The 16443-nt window shown below is 39.9% G+C and overlaps 1 protein-coding gene across 3 annotated transcripts in view; it reads left to right on the top strand.

The window, feature by feature from the left end:
- The window catches only part of PLCXD2 (phosphatidylinositol specific phospholipase C X domain containing 2), a 61570-nt gene that overhangs the window by 26663 nt on the left and 18464 nt on the right, over positions 1 to 16443 (top strand). For all 3 annotated transcript variants that reach the window (XM_084872085.1, XM_084872084.1, XM_084872086.1), the window contains exon 2: positions 12609 to 13069. In XM_084872085.1, coding sequence (XP_084728211.1) covers positions 12609 to 13069 — 461 coding nt within the window. The remainder of the gene's footprint in view (positions 1 to 12608; positions 13070 to 16443) is intronic.

Below are 16443 nucleotides of genomic sequence, written 5' to 3'. Positions count from 1 at the left end.
CTTGTAGTATACTTTGATATCAGGTAGCATGATTTCTCCAATTTTGTCATCCTTTTTCAAGATTCGTGTGCCTATTTCAGGGTATTTTGTGGTTCCTTATAAATTTTTTTGAATATTTATGCTAGTTTTCTGAAATACACTATTGATATCTAGATAGGAATTGCATTGAATCTACAGATTGCTTTGGATAGTATGGACATTTTATTGATGTTAATTCATCCTATCCATGAACATGGTATATGCTTCCACTTACTCATATCTTCTTCAATTTCTTTCTTCAGTTTCTTGTACTTTTCTGAGTACAGACCTTTTACATACTTGATTGAGTTTATTCCAAGGTGAGGCTTTTTATGCCTTTTATTTCTTTCTTTTGTCTAATTGCAATGGCTAGGACTTCCAGTACTATGTTGAATAAGATGATGAAAATGAACATCCCTGTCTTGTTCATGACTTTCACTTTTTTGTTGTTGTTGTTCATTGAGAGTTTTTATCATAAATGGGTGCTGGATTTTATCAAATGCTTTTTCGGCATCTATTGATTTGATCATATGATTTTTCTTCATTTTTTATGTGGTGTATCATGATTATTAATTTACAAATACACTAACCTTACATTGTTGGAAAAAAGCCCATTTGATCATGGTGCATAATGTTTTCAATGGATTACTGGATCTGGTTTCCTAATATTTTGTTGAAGATTTTAGGATCTGTGCTCAACAGATATATTGGCTTAAAATTTTCTTCCTTTCCGTTTCTTATCTAGTTTTGGAATTTGGATAATGCTAGCCTCATAAAATGAGCTTTGTAGTTTTCCCTCATCTTGAAATTTTTGGAATAGTATGAAGAGGATAGGTGTTGTTAGTACTTTGAATGTTTATTAAAACTCACCTGTGAAGCCATCTAGACCAGAACTTTCATTTGTTAGAAGTTTTTATTTATTTATTATTATTGCTTCAGTTTCATTCATTCTAATCAGTATGTTCAGATTTTCTGTTTTTTCTTGGTTTAGAAAAGAAGATAGTGATCCTGGTAAGGCAGTTCAGTTGGTTAGAGCATTGTCCCAGTATGCCAAGGTTGTGAGTTTGATCCCTGGTCAGGGCACATACAGGAAATAACCAATGAATGCATAAAAACAAGTGGAACAACAATAGATGTCTCTATCTATCTATCTATCTATCTATCTATCTATCTATCTATCATCTATCTATATATCTATCTCTCAAATCAGTAAATTAGTAAAAAGAAGAATGTATGTTTCTAAAATATTATCTATTTTTTCAGATTGTCCTATTTTTTAGCATATAGGTTTTATAATATACTAAAGTCCTGATGCACAAAATTCCTGCACAGGGGAAGGGGAGGGGTGTCCCTCAGCCCTGCCTGCACCCTCTCCAATCTGGGACCCCTCAAGGGATAACCTACTGCCCGTTTAGTCTAACAATTTTCAGTCTAACAATTTTAGAAAAAAAAAATAGCATCTTATACACGGGAAAATGTGGCATTTTCTTCCTTCTACTCATTTTGGGCAGTGATAGCTGTTCTTTTACTAGGTACTTTAAGTGTAAAGTTAGATTGTTTATTTGATATTTTTCTTATTGATTGAGGTAGGCCTGTAGTGCTATGAATTTTCCTCTTAGGACTGCATTTGCTGCGTCCCATAGATTTGGGGTTGTGGTGTTCTCATTTTCATTTGTCTCATGGTATCTTTTTATTTCTTTCTTGATCTTATTGTTAACCCATTCATTGTTTAGTAGCACGTTATTTACCCGTGTGCATTTTTTAGTTTAGTTTTGTTTTCTCTTGTAATTGATTTCTAGTTTCATACCATTGTGGTTGGAGAAGGTACTTGATATGATTCCAGTCCTTTTAAATTTACTGAGACTTGCCTGGCTGAAATGGCTCAATGGTTGAGCATCAGCACAGGAACCAAGAGGTCACCAGTTTGATTCCTGGTCAGGGCATATGCCCAGGTTGTGGGCTCAATCCTCAGTAGAGGACATGAAGAGGCAGCTGATAGATGATGATTCTCATCAGATATTTCTATCTCTCTAGGTAATGGTTCATCGATGTTTCCCTCTCTCTTCCTCTTTCTCTAAAAATCAAAAACATCTTAAGAAAATTTACTGAGATTTGTTTTGTGTTCTAACATGTGGACTATCCTATAAAATGTTCCATGTACATTTGAAAAGAATGTATATTCTGTTGCTTTTCAGTGAAATGCTTTTAAGATATTAATGAAATACTTCTGATTTAGTGAATCATTTAAAACAGTTGTTTTCTTGTTGACTTTTCTGCCTGGAAGGCCTATCCATTGATATCAATGGGGTGCTAAAATCCCCTACAATAACTATATTACTGTTGATCTCTCCCTTTGTGTTTACCAAATTTTGCTTTATATATTTAGGTGCTTCTATGTTGGTGAATAAATATTTATAAAGGTTATATCCTCTTTTGCATTATATAGTATCCTTTGTCTCATTATTATAATTGTTTTAAGTCTCTTTTGTGAGATATAAGTATTGCTATCCCAGCTTTTTATTCATTTTTATTTGCATGAAATATCATTTTCCATCCCTTTACTTTTTGTTTATGTGTATCTTTCCATCTGAGGTGTAAGCAGCATATATGTGGGTTTTGTCTTCTTACCCATTCTGCTACCCCTATATCTTTTGACTGGAGCATTTAAGTGATTTCCTTTTAAAGTGATTATTGATAGGTATGTATTTATTGACATTTTATTCTTTATAATGGTGTTGCTTAAGTTTTCTTCTTCTTTTTCAAGAAGGCCCTTTAATATTTCTTGTAATAGTGGTTGTATGGTAATGAACTACTTTAGCTCTTTTTTATCTGGGAAGCTTTTTAAATGATAGTCTTGCTGGGTAGATTAATCTTGGTTGTAGGTACTTGGTTTTCATCACTTTGACTATTTCATGCTAATCTTTTCTGGCTTGAAATGTTTCAGTTGAGAAATCTGCTGACAGTCCTTGGGAGCTTTCTTTTAGGTAACTAACTGTCTTTCTCTTGCTGCTTTTAAGATTCTCTTATTGTCCTTAACCTTTGTCGTTTTAGTTATCATGTGTCTTGGTATGGGCCTCTTTGGGTTCATACTCTTTTTGTTTGTTTGTTTTTAATTCTCACTCAAGGATATTTTTTCCATTAATCTTTAGAGAGAGAGCGGAAGAAAGGAAAAAGGGGAGGAGGTAGAGAGAAACATCAATATAAGAAAGACACATCAACTGGTTGCCTCCCACATGCACCCTGGAATCTAACCCACAACCCTTTAGTCTGTGAGCCAACACTCTAACCCAGCGTTTTTCAACCGCTGTTCCGCGGCACACTAGTGTGCCGCGAGATGTTGCCTGGTGTGCCGTAGGTGCAGACAAGACAAGAATTTTATAATTTTTCACTATTTTGTTTACTTAATATTTCATAATAAAGTAATTATAAAATACTTTCTTTGTGTTTATTTGATTCCTATTCAAGAGAATTACTTTATATATAGTCAATATAGGCACAGAGTTAAATTTTTTAACATTTTCTAATGGTGGTGTGCCTCGTGATTTTTTTCATGAAACAAGTGTGCCTTTGCCCAAAAAAGGTTGAAAAACACTGCTCTAACCACTGAGCAAAACAGGCCAGGTGGGGCTCTGTGCTTCCTGAATTTGTGTATCTTTTGCTTTGAACAGATTAAGGAAGTTTTTAGTCATTATTTCTTCAAATAAGTTTTTGATCCTCTGCTTTCTTTCTTCTCTTTCTGGTACCTCTATGTTGCAGATGTAGTTGTTTCATGTTGTCCCAAAGGTCCCTTAAACTCTCATAATTTTTTTAATTCTTTTTTTTTTTTTTTTTTTTTTTTTTACTATTCTGATTAGGTATCTTTTGTTATCTTGCTTTCAAATAGCTGACTTGATCCTGCTTCAAACTACTGGTTATTCTTTCTAGTGTATTTTTCATTTCAGATATTGTAGTCTTCATATCTGACTGGTTCTTTTTACATTTCTATGTTCTTTTTTATGCTCTTTGTTGAAGTTCTCACTAAGTTTCTTGAGCATGATTATAACCATTTTTTAAATCTATATCTGGCTAATTGCATTTCATTTAGCTCTTTTTCTGAAGATTTCTCCTGTTTGTTTTTATTGTTGTTGTTCATTATTTAGGGCATATTTCTTTGTCTCTTTTTTTTGGCTGCCTCTTTGTTGTGTTGTGTTTATGTATTAGGTAGATCTACTGTGACTTCCAGTCTTAGTACAGTGGCTTTATGTGGTAGGTGTCCCGTGTGGACCCAGTGATGTTGTCTCTTTGAACACCTCATCTGGGTACTCCAGGAATATACCCTGTGTGTGTTATGTGGGCCTTCCTGTTGTAATTGAGTCTTTATTGCTATTGGCCCATTCGTGTATGGGGTCAACTCTCAGGCTGGCTGCCTATGAGCATCAACACTGACCACAGTGTACAAGTTGCTATGCAGATACTGACCACACAAAGCTGAGTTTGCCTTGGTGGTTTCTCATGCTTTCCAAGATCTCCCTTTGGATATGTTGCTTGTGAAACTATCTAGATCTTGCTCTGCTGTTGTCTGAAGCTGGCCACTAAATATGTTGGTTCTGGGTCCCCTTGAGAGGTACTCTGATGCAAGCCAATATCGGATGCTGCCTGTTCCTGGCCCTAGGGAACCTCTTTGGAGTTACAAAGTGAGCTACAGTTTGTGGCTGGCTCTGCTGGGCCTGGGTGTGTGCAGGAAGGACTAAACTGCACACTGAGGCTGGCTTTCACAAGCACCAGGTTCACAAATACCAAAGCACCCTGAGATCTGTCTTTGCCTGCCTCCACAGATTGAGAGAGGTAAACTACTGACACAAATCTGGCCATGTTTATATCCCTAAGAACTATGCATTAATATTTTTAACATGTAAGGATAATACATAAAAAATGTCCAAAAATATTGTTGAGTCTGGGTTTTGGAGTTTAAAATACTTTATAATTTTGGAAAGTTTCTAAGTGGATTTGAGTGCTTTAGTGATATTTATGAAAACTAATAGGTTTTTTATGGGTTGGGAAGGCATTACTATGGTTTTTTTTTTTCCTATTTTAAATAATGGATAATAGCCTTTCAATTTCCAAAAATATGCAACATGCTTTTAGCAGTAGATTGGATTTATTTTTGTGCATTTGATTTTCTTATAAGTCACATGAAGATGTCTAATTCTTTGATTTAAAAAATAAAAAAGTAAGGACATTCTTGGAACTTTCTTTCCTAACCTTTCAAATCATATAATTACTATATTTATTTACTCCTAAATTATTGACATAGGTGCAGACTAGAAGTAATTTATAATTTTGCTTTTAATGTTAATTTATACAAGTTGTATAATACTATGTTCTGAATTTTCTCCTTTTGATATTAATTCTGGTGATAACCTAAAATAACTCATTTAAATTGCAGACTTCATTTTTTCCTATTAACTGCCACAGCAGATACCTGAATATAAATATTTGAGGTTTCACAACATTATTAAAAAACCATAATTATTTGTTTCTCAGATAGTAGCATCCAAGTAGATGGTACATTTTTAATAATGAAATCATATTAATAACAATATGCTTGAGCTCATTTTGTTGGCCAGGAACTGTTCCAGGTGCTTACCTGAGTTGACAAATCAGACATCCATTTGGCTACCAAGGAGCTCAGTATAGAGTAATATTCTCAGTATTTTTTCCTTTTTCTTTACAGAGCTGTCACTGCTGCTCGCACTCCCCCTGCCTGCCCCCACCATGTTGCGCTCTGCCACCGGGAGTTCTTTATCACCTCATTAGGGAATATTTTTTAGCCAATTTACTATGGGGGTGGTACAAAAGTAGGTTTACAGTTGTATGTGAAACTCAGAGTTTATTCTTGTATTACTTATTAATTATTGTATTATTTTCCATAGGAACAACTATAAACTTACTTTTGTCCCATCCTGTGTGTATATATATCTATATATGTCTATGTGTGTGCATTTTATACATAAAAAGAATAAGATTTTTTTCATCCCCTAAGAACCAATTTTTGTCACCTCATTGAGAATACACAACCTAGAGGCACTGAGCCTTCAAGTGGTTGAATAAACACAGGGTTGGTGGTGGACTTAAGTGAATGGACTTCAAGGGGGCTAATGAGCTTCAGAGTTAGAAGGGCTCCCCCAAAACAGAGTAGTACCTAAGGGAGGTGAAAGAGAGATTTTAAATATGTGGGATCAGGGGTTCTTTGACCCGGAGTCATCATCCCAGCCTTCCTGATGCCACCCAGAGGTGTGATGAAGTTTCTCTCACTTTCTCATATTTATTCTTCACTTAATTCTTGTTTCATTCTTCTCTCCAAAGCTATAAGTATGATCACCACATAATCTGACATGCTATCGTTTGGTAATATAATCTATTATTTCAGGGCATGTGGTTTGAATTATTTTTGTTTTATTTATTTATTGTCTGTCTATTTCTAACCCTCGCCCAAGCATATTTTTCCATTGGTTTTTAGAGAGAGTGGAAGGAAGAGAGGAAGACAGAGAGAAACAGTGATGTGAGAAAGACACATCGATTGGTTGCCTCCTGCATGCCCCTGACCAGGGCTGGGAGCCTGCAACCAAGGTATGTGCCTGTTGAGTCCACTCTACAAATGAGAAATAATGGAGAAGAGAAAACATTTGCTTTTAGTCAAAAAGTCTGTTGAAAGTATCATGTTAATATTCCCATGTGCATTTTGGGGCTGTGTCCATGCCTGAATGTATAGACAGACAACAGACCTCAACAGTGATCCTAACAGTTTTAATATTGGCAATTCTGCAGGTAAAAGTGGCAAATGACAACAACCTGGGCTCTCAGATCAGGGGGAAATGAGGCAGAAGAAAAGTAACTTGTGATCAGAAAGTAGAATATTGAATGTTAAGATTTTAGAAGTGGGTGATGATAAAGGTCAGGCTATGATGAAGAGTGAGTGGCAGCTACAGTCAACACAGTAAGTGGTCATTCCCATATCTTATCAACCAGTACTTCAAGGGAGAAAATCCTCCAGACTCTAAGTATTTAAGATAAGGATTTCAGTCAATCATCCTTCCTCCCTCTAGTTTCTAACTAACAGATGACCAAAAATAACAGTAGCAATAGTTCAGTGCTTACTGTGTATCAGTATTGTCCCAAGCACTTTGCATACATTCTAATTCTCACAATTTTTGAGTAGGCACTATTGAGCTCCTTTTACATATGAGAAAACAGGCGCAGTAAGCAACTTTCTTGATACGGATTATAAATCCTGGGGAGAAGATGTGGACAGAGTTGGGATAGGAGAATATTTATGGAAGTCAGTGAAAGAAAAGGGGACAGAGTCCAAGAAGTAGCCTGCCTATCAGTATACTGTATATTGCACACCAACATATGCCTATCTCCGTGAATGGGCCTTGAGAGAAAGGAGTCTGAAACAGTGCACTGGAGCCACATCGAAGAGTCCTAAACTAGTTTGGGAGGGAGAGGAGAGGAGGAAAATGACATAATCAGAAGTAACCTGAGATGATGTAACTTTTGGATATGAATGAATTGAGACTGGAGTGAAAAGATAAAATCAGGGTTCTTTTGGTCCTGATTATGTCCTGGTAATGAGTGTGTGAACAAGAGGGTGGCAATTGAAGTTTAAAGGAAGAGATAGGTTTGATGTATTTTGTAAGAGTAAAATGCAAAGTTTTGGTAACTGGATGCAGAGGGTGAGAGAGAAGGAAGAATTTAAATTGAATCCAACATTTCAATCTGAGTGACTGAGTTAAGTATTAGGAGAAATTCAGGTGAGGCACTTGGTGGCGAGGGGAAGGGACAGCCTGAGTGGCTGTGCTTTCAAAATGTGTAATTTATTGTGTGAGGAGGCCATCAGGTAGAAGACCATAGCAGGAAGTTGGAAGCAAATGTGGAACTTAGAAGAAACGAGGCTAGAGATGAGGCTTTTGGTGTCATCTGTACAACAGAACTGTGTAAACTTGGGGAGTGAATGAAAAGGTGGGGAAAGGCAGGGATCCTTGGAACGCATTTAATTTTGGAGACAAGAAGGAAGATAAGGAAACAGCAAAGGAGAAAGAAAGAGAGTAATGACAGGAGGATGGGAATGCCTTAAATTATGCATCATGGAAGACAAGGGAACGGAATCTTGCAGAAAAAAAGCTGAGTTAGTAAACTCTCAGAGAAGCCAGCAAGAATAAAGCTTATTTGGAGTTGTTGATTTGAAGGTTATAGGGATCAAAGGTAGCAATAGAAGGTAAGAGGTGGCCTATCCTTCTACCCTGTTTCCCCGAAAATAAGACAGTGTCTTATATTAATTTTTGCTCCCAAAGATGCGCTAGGTCTTATTTTCAAGGGATGTCTTATTTTTCCATGAAGAAGAATATGGTACACATTTATTGTTAAATGAAAATAAAGGAAATTTATTACCTGTATACAGTATGGTAGTACGGTAGTTGTCAACACAAACCAGACAAACTGTGAATCCTACAGTATCAAGAATTTACTCATTTATTCAATGACAATCATGTCATCATCTTCTGGAACATCATCATAACAATCCAATTCCTGAATTTCCTGGTGAATTTCTTGTGACTCAATTTTTTTCAGAATCAGTGGACCAAATCGCTCATGTTTAGCAATAGCATTCTAAGACAGAGCTTAGGGGGGGCCTTATTTTCCGAGGGATGCCTTATATTTCACTCAGAAGGAAACCTGTAAGTAGGTCTTATTTTCGGAGGATGTCTTATTTTCGGGGAAACACGGTATGGGAAGGGAGATCATAGGAGACCAAGCAGCAGGATTGGCCTTCAAGAATCTGACAGTGAGAAAGAGAAGACAGTCTCCTGAAGGAGTAAGCCATGTATGGGAAAGTGCTTTGTTCTGTTCTTAAGATGAAGGCACCACATAAATCTACTTCAGACAGAGATAAAGGAGCCATCGAGAGGGAGGAGTGAAGATGGATAGGCATCCCTGTGGCAGAAATCACAGCAGGAAGAGGTCCTTAGCTGTTTTCTAACCTTTTCAGAAAACAAATGAGAAATCATGAGGCTGCCCCTCTAACAACCTAGGCAGCCATCTCTTAGAGAATAAAGGAAGACCTGTGGAGCGGGCTTTTTTCTTTTCCTGTTCGGGGGAATGCATGAATTGAATCCACAGATTACAGACAGAGAGAAAAGGAACCCTTGCTATAGACATTCTCTTTTTTGTTAAATTTAATGGGGTGACATTGGTTATATGATCATATTAGAGGCCCTGTGCACAAATTCTATCAGGCTGGGCTGGTGGGGGTGAGGGGCTGCAGGCCATTGACCATCGTCCCCACCTGCAATCGGAGTGGGGGGGGCAATCAGGGGCCAGGCCAGCTAGTGGAGGGACCGAGAGGAGTTTGGGGGGGCAATCGGAGCCCCAATCTGGTCAGTTGGTCCCTGCAGTGCATGTCATAGCGACCAGTCACTCTTGTTGTTTCCGTTGTTCTGGTAGCTTGGCTTTTATATATATATAGATATGTTTCAGATATGGATTTCTATGTTACAAGATCTGTATATTGCACTGTGTGCCCACCACCCAAAGTCAGATCTTTTATCATTGCCATATGTTAGAACCTCCTTCACTCCCCACCCCATTTCCTCTGGCAACTACCACACTGCTGTTTGTGTTCACAGTTTCAGTTTTATATCCCACATATGAGTGAAATCATATGGTTCTTAGCTTTTTCATCACTTCGATCTGCAGATTGCATACCTTGTAAATATTCCATGTGCAGGAGAGGGGAAGACATTTTTATCCTGTTTTTCAAAAAAAGAAATAGTTGAATAGAGTTAAGTACCAATTTATTTCACTCACTCTATGTGAGGCAAAAATCTACCTGTGGGGGAAAATAAGTAGAAAGGCAAAAGCGTTGGCATTAGTTAAAGTTGATGGCTGGTTTTGTCGGCTGTGGGCCTGGGACGGACAACTACCGTAAAACATGCAGCAAACAATCTGCTCCATTGTCCTGTCCTTTCCTGTCAAGGGGAGGGAGCGGGTGGCTCTGGACACAGGATGACAGAAAGGAAGAGAGGAAATGGGAAAGGGAGCAGAGAGATAAAGAGAGACTCTGTGTTCCCAGGGCATATGCAGCCCCCGACCCGCTCCTCTGTGGGACAGTCTGGGCACTGTGTGTATACAGAAGTGGTCCCCGAGGCCCCATCGCTGTCACATTGCTGCATAATCCTCAGCTTAGGAGAACAGTGTTGGAGGTTGTTAGCACATCTCCCTCTGGAAACAAAACTGGGCTCAGCAGCAACAAGGCAGTTCCAGGGGGGGATCTGTCTCTCCTCCCTCGCTTGGATAATGGCTGTTCCCTGTTACCCTCCCTCGCACTACATTGCACACAGTCCTGAACAGTTGGCCTGCTAAGATGATTTAAAGAGAAGAGAGAGTGGGCTGTTCACCAAGCGTATGTAATGTATTCATAATAAATCTCTCAATGAGGAGGTATAAAGATTTCCTGTTTTTATACAGCCAAAGAACAGTCAAAGGAAGCAGAGCATTAGGCAGGTATCCAGCGAGTGTCATTAACAGAAACGATCAATATGGGAAATCCAGGGGGGGGGCTTGCTCCACATTTCTAGTAGTAATAGCATTTTTTTACCTGAAATATGCTAGTAATTTTGTTGCTTGCAAAATTGGTTTTGCCTAATGATTGGTAAATATATTTTTTCTTAATAGTTGCTGGGTATTCTCCATGTTCCAGAGACTACATAAAAATAAAGCATTGCTTACCACCTTTCTTTTTTCTTTTTCACTTTATTTCTGAGAAGATAAAATAATAGAAGATAAAGCCATCCCAAAATGATTTATTTTCAAGAAAATGGCAATAATAAAGCAGAAGACAGTAAAGTTTTATAAAGTTCTCTCTCTCTCTCTCTCTCTCTCTCTCTCTCTCTCTCAATATATATATATATATATATATATATATATATATATATATATATATATATTTCTTTTTTTGGGGGGGGGAGAAGGAGGAAAGAGAAAAAGAGAGTAACATCGATGTAAGAGAGACACATCAATTGGTTGCCTCCCATATGTGCCTCTGGGACCAGGAAATGAACCTACTACCCTTCGGTCCACAGGCCGGCACTCTAACCACTGAGCAAAAGTGGCCAGGGCAAGTTCTACATATTATATATGAAATGCATACTTTGAAGTTTAGTAAAACCAATAACGTAAGTGTGAAGTAAGCATTTTAATTTGTTAAAGATAATTTTAACCTTAGAAATATTTCCTCACTAAAGTTAGAAATGTGTCTATCATGATCATTTATACTTTATAACACAAAGATCATCTCAGGCAGAGAATGGGAACATGCCTCTGATCATTTAGTAGCAGATCCAGCTCATTAATAGATGATTTGAAATGAAGCCATATAACTAACCCATGTTGAACTTTGCAGAATGTTTATCTCATCTGTCGAGAAATCATTTGTATGTACTTTTTGATTTAATAAAGTTTTATTCCTCAAAATGTATAGCTAGTAGGACCTGTTGTTCATGCATCTTCACCAACATCTAGGACATACACACCCTTGGCGTTTCTGGTGTAAATTACTTGAGCTCTGTGCTTTGCAAAGGACTTAGTTTATAAGTCCTTTACTATGGAGCTCCTGGAGGGCTGCCCTGGCCAAGGCACCACAGATAAGCAGTCTCTCAGAGACAGCAACTGGTTATAAGCTTATAGTTGGAACTTCCTTACGGAGTTTGTCATAGGTTGCTTGGTCAAACAAGACTAGGTTATTGAGCTTCGACCATGTCTTCTTTTGTTCTTGCCCCCAGATTTGTTCACTGGGTCTTTGTCCTTCTTTGATAACTTTTCAATATCTTTCTTCGTGTTGTTGTCCTTGAGTGTCACAGTGAACTTGAAGAGCAGCTGCTACCACTGCAGCCTCGATAAGATGTCTCCTATAGACTCATTTTACAGTAGTAAAATAGTATTTACAAAAGCATAAAAAAATAGTCAGAATTAAAAAAAAAAATTCTGCCTTTCCTAGAATTTAGATGCCTAACCCAGCATTACTGAGATGGACATGGAGTTTTCATACGCACTGTTTCAATGGCTGTGTGAATAAAGTTGGTATGCCACCATTAAGCACTCCTCTGTGAGGGACACTCAAGCCACCTCCAGTTTGTCTCTGTTAAGAATATTCTCCAGCACACATTTGTTTTTTCCAAAATTAGTTTATTTCCTCAAAGTAGTTCCCCTGAAATGAAATTACTAGATCAAATATTATGATTATTTTCAAGCTCCTCTTTCCAAGCATATTTCTAAATAGCTTTCCAAAAGGTTGTTTATTAATTTATCTTACACTAGCAATATATGAGGATTATAGTTTTACCCAAGGATTAATAAGCTGCTAAAGCAACATGACTTTCATTTGTGCTTATTTCATTCCTAGCAAGCATGAACATTTTTGCAGATATTTGTTTACAATTTTTTGCTGTGCATTTGTCTCCTAATTTTTGTTTGTTTTTCTACCAATTGGCATATTTTTTTTGCCAGGTCCAGTCTCAACTGTTTTCCTCACCTTTATTCCTTTGTGTGCCTAGGCTCCCATGATTCATTCAGCTACTGGGTCGACGAGAAATCCCCAGTGGGACCTGACCAAACCCCAGCTATCATGCGCCTTGCCAGGATATCCTTGGTGAAGAAGCTAATGAAGAAATGGTCTGTGACTCAGAACCTGACCTTCCGAGAGCAGCTCGAAGCTGGGATCCGCTACTTTGACCTGCGTGTGTCCTCCAAGCCAGGGGATACCGACCAGGAGATCTACTTCATCCACGGACTTTTTGGTATCAAGGTCTGGGATGGGCTGATGGAGATTGACTCATTTCTTACACAGCACCCCCGAGAGATTGTCTTCCTGGATTTCAACCACTTCTATGCCATGGATGAGGCCCATCACAAACATCTGGTTCACCGGATACAGGAGGTCTTTGGAAGCAAGCTGTGCTTGGCCTGCAATGTGGAGAGTCTGACCCTTCAGATCCTGTGGGAGAAGAGGTTCCAGGTAGGAGAACTGAGATGAGAGAACAAGACTGTTTGTGCCTTTTCTGTATCGCCAGCTATAAAATGGCTCATTGCAAGGTCTTAATCTAGAATGCATAGATGGTTTGGAATATTAAACATATTCACACAAGCTTCTGGGCTCCAGGACAGCTTCAAGGGCTTCTCTGGATTCCCTTAACCTGGATGAACACCTGCCAAGTATTTAAAACTTTTTGGCAACCTGTTGGTGGCATCTAAATTGACTTTGAATGGCCTGTCCATAACCAGCCCAAGCAAAGTTGTGAAATGGCCCAGTTGGTCATACCATTTTACTTTCTCCCTTATAAAGCCCACTTTTAACCTCCCTGCTTCCCTTCAGGGGCAGTCCATTCCATCCTGCCTTCAACCCAATGTCAGATAATCCCTGCCAAGTACTGATTGATAAGTGAAAGCATCGGCTGACAAAGGCATGTAAAGTGATCATTTCGGGTGTGTTAATATTTTAAAAGGCCATCTTCACAGAATTTAGGTCACAGTGGGAAAGAACTAAGGAAGGAAGAGCCCATCAGAGGGATCCAGGCTTGGAGACTAATCCCCAGGTTACTTATGCTGAGAAAAGTCCCCAAATCTAGACCCAGGAGGGATATATCCAGGAAAAGGAATGTGGGCCTCAGATATATTCTGCTCTTATCCCCAAAAATAGTAGATCATGGGAAAAAGAGCTCCAGGAATGGTCAGCTTCCAATTTAGACTCTCTTTAAAAAGAAAAAAGAAAAAGAAAAAGTACTTTTGATTCATAATTGCTCACTTGCTCAGAGATACATTAACCAAAATATCTTAAAGAGGCAGATATTTTTTAACTTATGGAAGAGCTTCTAATTAAAAGTCAATTAAAGATTATTCACTTGCAAACACTTTTTGAGCGCCATGTATGTGCTAAGTGAGCACCATTCTAAGCACTTGGGGTACATTAGTAAATGAAACAAAGATCTTTGCCCCTTAATGGAACTTTCATTCAGGTGGAATGAGACAGTGCATCGATAGTAAGCATAATGAATACATTCCATATAATGCCAGAGAGTGGGAAGAACCATGAAGAAGAAAGTCACGCTGGTGAGGGGAGCCAGGATTCGTGGGCTGGAGAGTTGGTCACAGTTTTAAATAGATCTGTCAGGGCAGCCCTCATTGCAAGATGGCATGGGAGGGAGTTAATCACCTGGACCTTGGGGGAAGAGCTTTCCCAGGAGAGGAGCCATGGCAGAACCCTCAGCAGGAGAGTGCCGGACATCTTTGAGGAAAAGCAGGGGGCACTGGAGGGTAGAGCCAGCCATGAAGGAGATAGGAAGATGAGTGGCTGACTAGATGGGCCTGTGGCACTGTCAGGCCTGGGCTTGTACTCTGGGTGAAGGGTTCTGAGTACAGGGTGCTGGGACCTGGCTTAGTGGTAATGGTCTCCCTCTGGTTACCAGAAAAGACTAGGAATAGGGGGAGGGGGAGGAGAGGGGAAATCAGGGAGGAGACTGTTGTTGGGAAGTAGTCAGATTCTGAATCAGAAAGGGGAAACCAACAGGGTTACCTAATGGTTGAGGTTTAGGGTGTGAAAGGAAATGAAGTTCTAGGATAACTCTCAGGTTTGACCTGAGTAATTAGAAACACTGGATTGCTTTATCTATACTAATAATTGCCTAAGGCCATCACAACCTAAATGACCTGTCACCAGGAAGTGCATGGAGCACCCCTTGGTCCCTCCCCCGTGGCCCACAGGCTCCCATGGCAGCAGATGGGCAGGCAGGGCTGCAGCGTGGTGGGCAGGGTGAGGTGGGCACAGCAGCTAAAGATCAGGCCCAGAGAAAGGCCCAGAGAGAGAGAGGCAGGGTCTGAGAGGCAGGGTCTGATCAGCAGCCTCCTCAGCTGCTGGCAAGGCCTGTAGAAGGAGAGGCAAGGCTTGATCAGCAGCCACGTGGCTGCTGGTGAGGCCTGGAGAAAGAGAGAGGTGGGGCCTGATCAGCAGCCACCGGGGAAGTTGGTGAGGCCAAGAGAGAGAGTTGGCCTGGAGATAGGCCTGGAGAGAAAGGGGGGAGGGAGGGGAGGCCCATTCTGGATTTCTCAGAAGAGGCATGGCTGCCTAGGAGGTGGGGCTTCTAATGCTGACTGGCATAGAAACTGACCAATCAGACCTAATCTGGGTGAAGTTCGAAGGCAAAACCTAAGGTGGGGGCTGAGGAGGAGTTTTAAGAGCAATCGCTATTTGGTGTAAGGTGTAAGAAAGCGGTTCAATTTTTTAATAATCAGTTTGGCAGTATAGTGCATATGGATGGTTATCAGTCCAGATATAGGGATTATGTATTTTTGTCTGCAAAGAGCATCTTCCCCTGCTGAAAAAGCTCCCCCTCCCCCCAATTTAAGCAACCCTATCCTACATAATCTATCTATACTAATAAAAGGGTAATAGGCTAATTAGACTGGGTCAACCAGCTATCTTCAGGACATCTGACTTCCTTTTAGACAAAGCCATGGTGGTGGGGGCCAAGGCAGAGGCAGTTAGAGGTGATCAGGCCAGCAAAAGAGGGCAGTTGGGGGTGAGATTAGGCTGGCAGGGGGTTAGGGGCAATCAGACCAGTGAGGGAGAGCAGTTAGGTGCAATCAAGCAGTCAGGGGAGAGCAGTTAGGGGTGATCAGGTGGGAGATCAGGAGAGCAGTTGGGAGTAATTAAGCTGGCAGGGGAGCAGTTAGGGGAGATAAGGAAGGCAGGCAGAGGTGGTTATGGGCAATCAGAAGAAAGGCAGAGGCAGTTAGGGGTGATCAGGCAGGCAGGCAGGTGAGCAGTTAGGAGCCAGTGGTCCCAGATTGTGAAAGAAATGTCCGACTGCCAGTTCAGGGATTGAACCTAAACTTGAAGTCAGACATTCCCCAAGGAGTCCCTGATTGGAGTGGGTATAGGCTGGACTGAGGGAACCTCCCCACCGACTCTGCCCTGAGCATGAATTTCATGCACTGGGCCTCTAGTATACTTATAAAAGTGCTTAAGTCCTTAGACTTACAGAAGCTAATGAGTTAAGTCTTAGTATCTGTTAAAATTTAAGCTATTTTTCCTCACAAAAACATTTGTAAGTGATGAGTTGCCAAGTATTTACCACACCCCTTCCTCCAAACCTGAGTTTATATACAGTTAGACTCACAGATCTCATTAGGAGAGATTTTTTACCCCTGTAGAGTCTCTCTCTTACAATATTAAATAACTAGTGCCCTGTTGCACAGATTCGTGCAAATTGAAAGAAAATTAATTAGAAAGTAGCCGGCAGGGCAGGACTGGGTGAGATGGGCTGGAGAGGCCCTGGAGCCAACCTTTTGTGGTCCCTCCCTAACCAGCAGCACTTGGATTGAAGGTTTTCTGCG

The sequence above is a fragment of the Pipistrellus hanaki genome, assembly GCF_964339955.1.
Source record: "Pipistrellus hanaki genome assembly, chromosome: 2".
NCBI classification, from domain to species: domain Eukaryota; kingdom Metazoa; phylum Chordata; class Mammalia; order Chiroptera; family Vespertilionidae; genus Pipistrellus; species Pipistrellus hanaki.
This window is presented reverse-complemented; position numbering and strand designations above follow the sequence as displayed.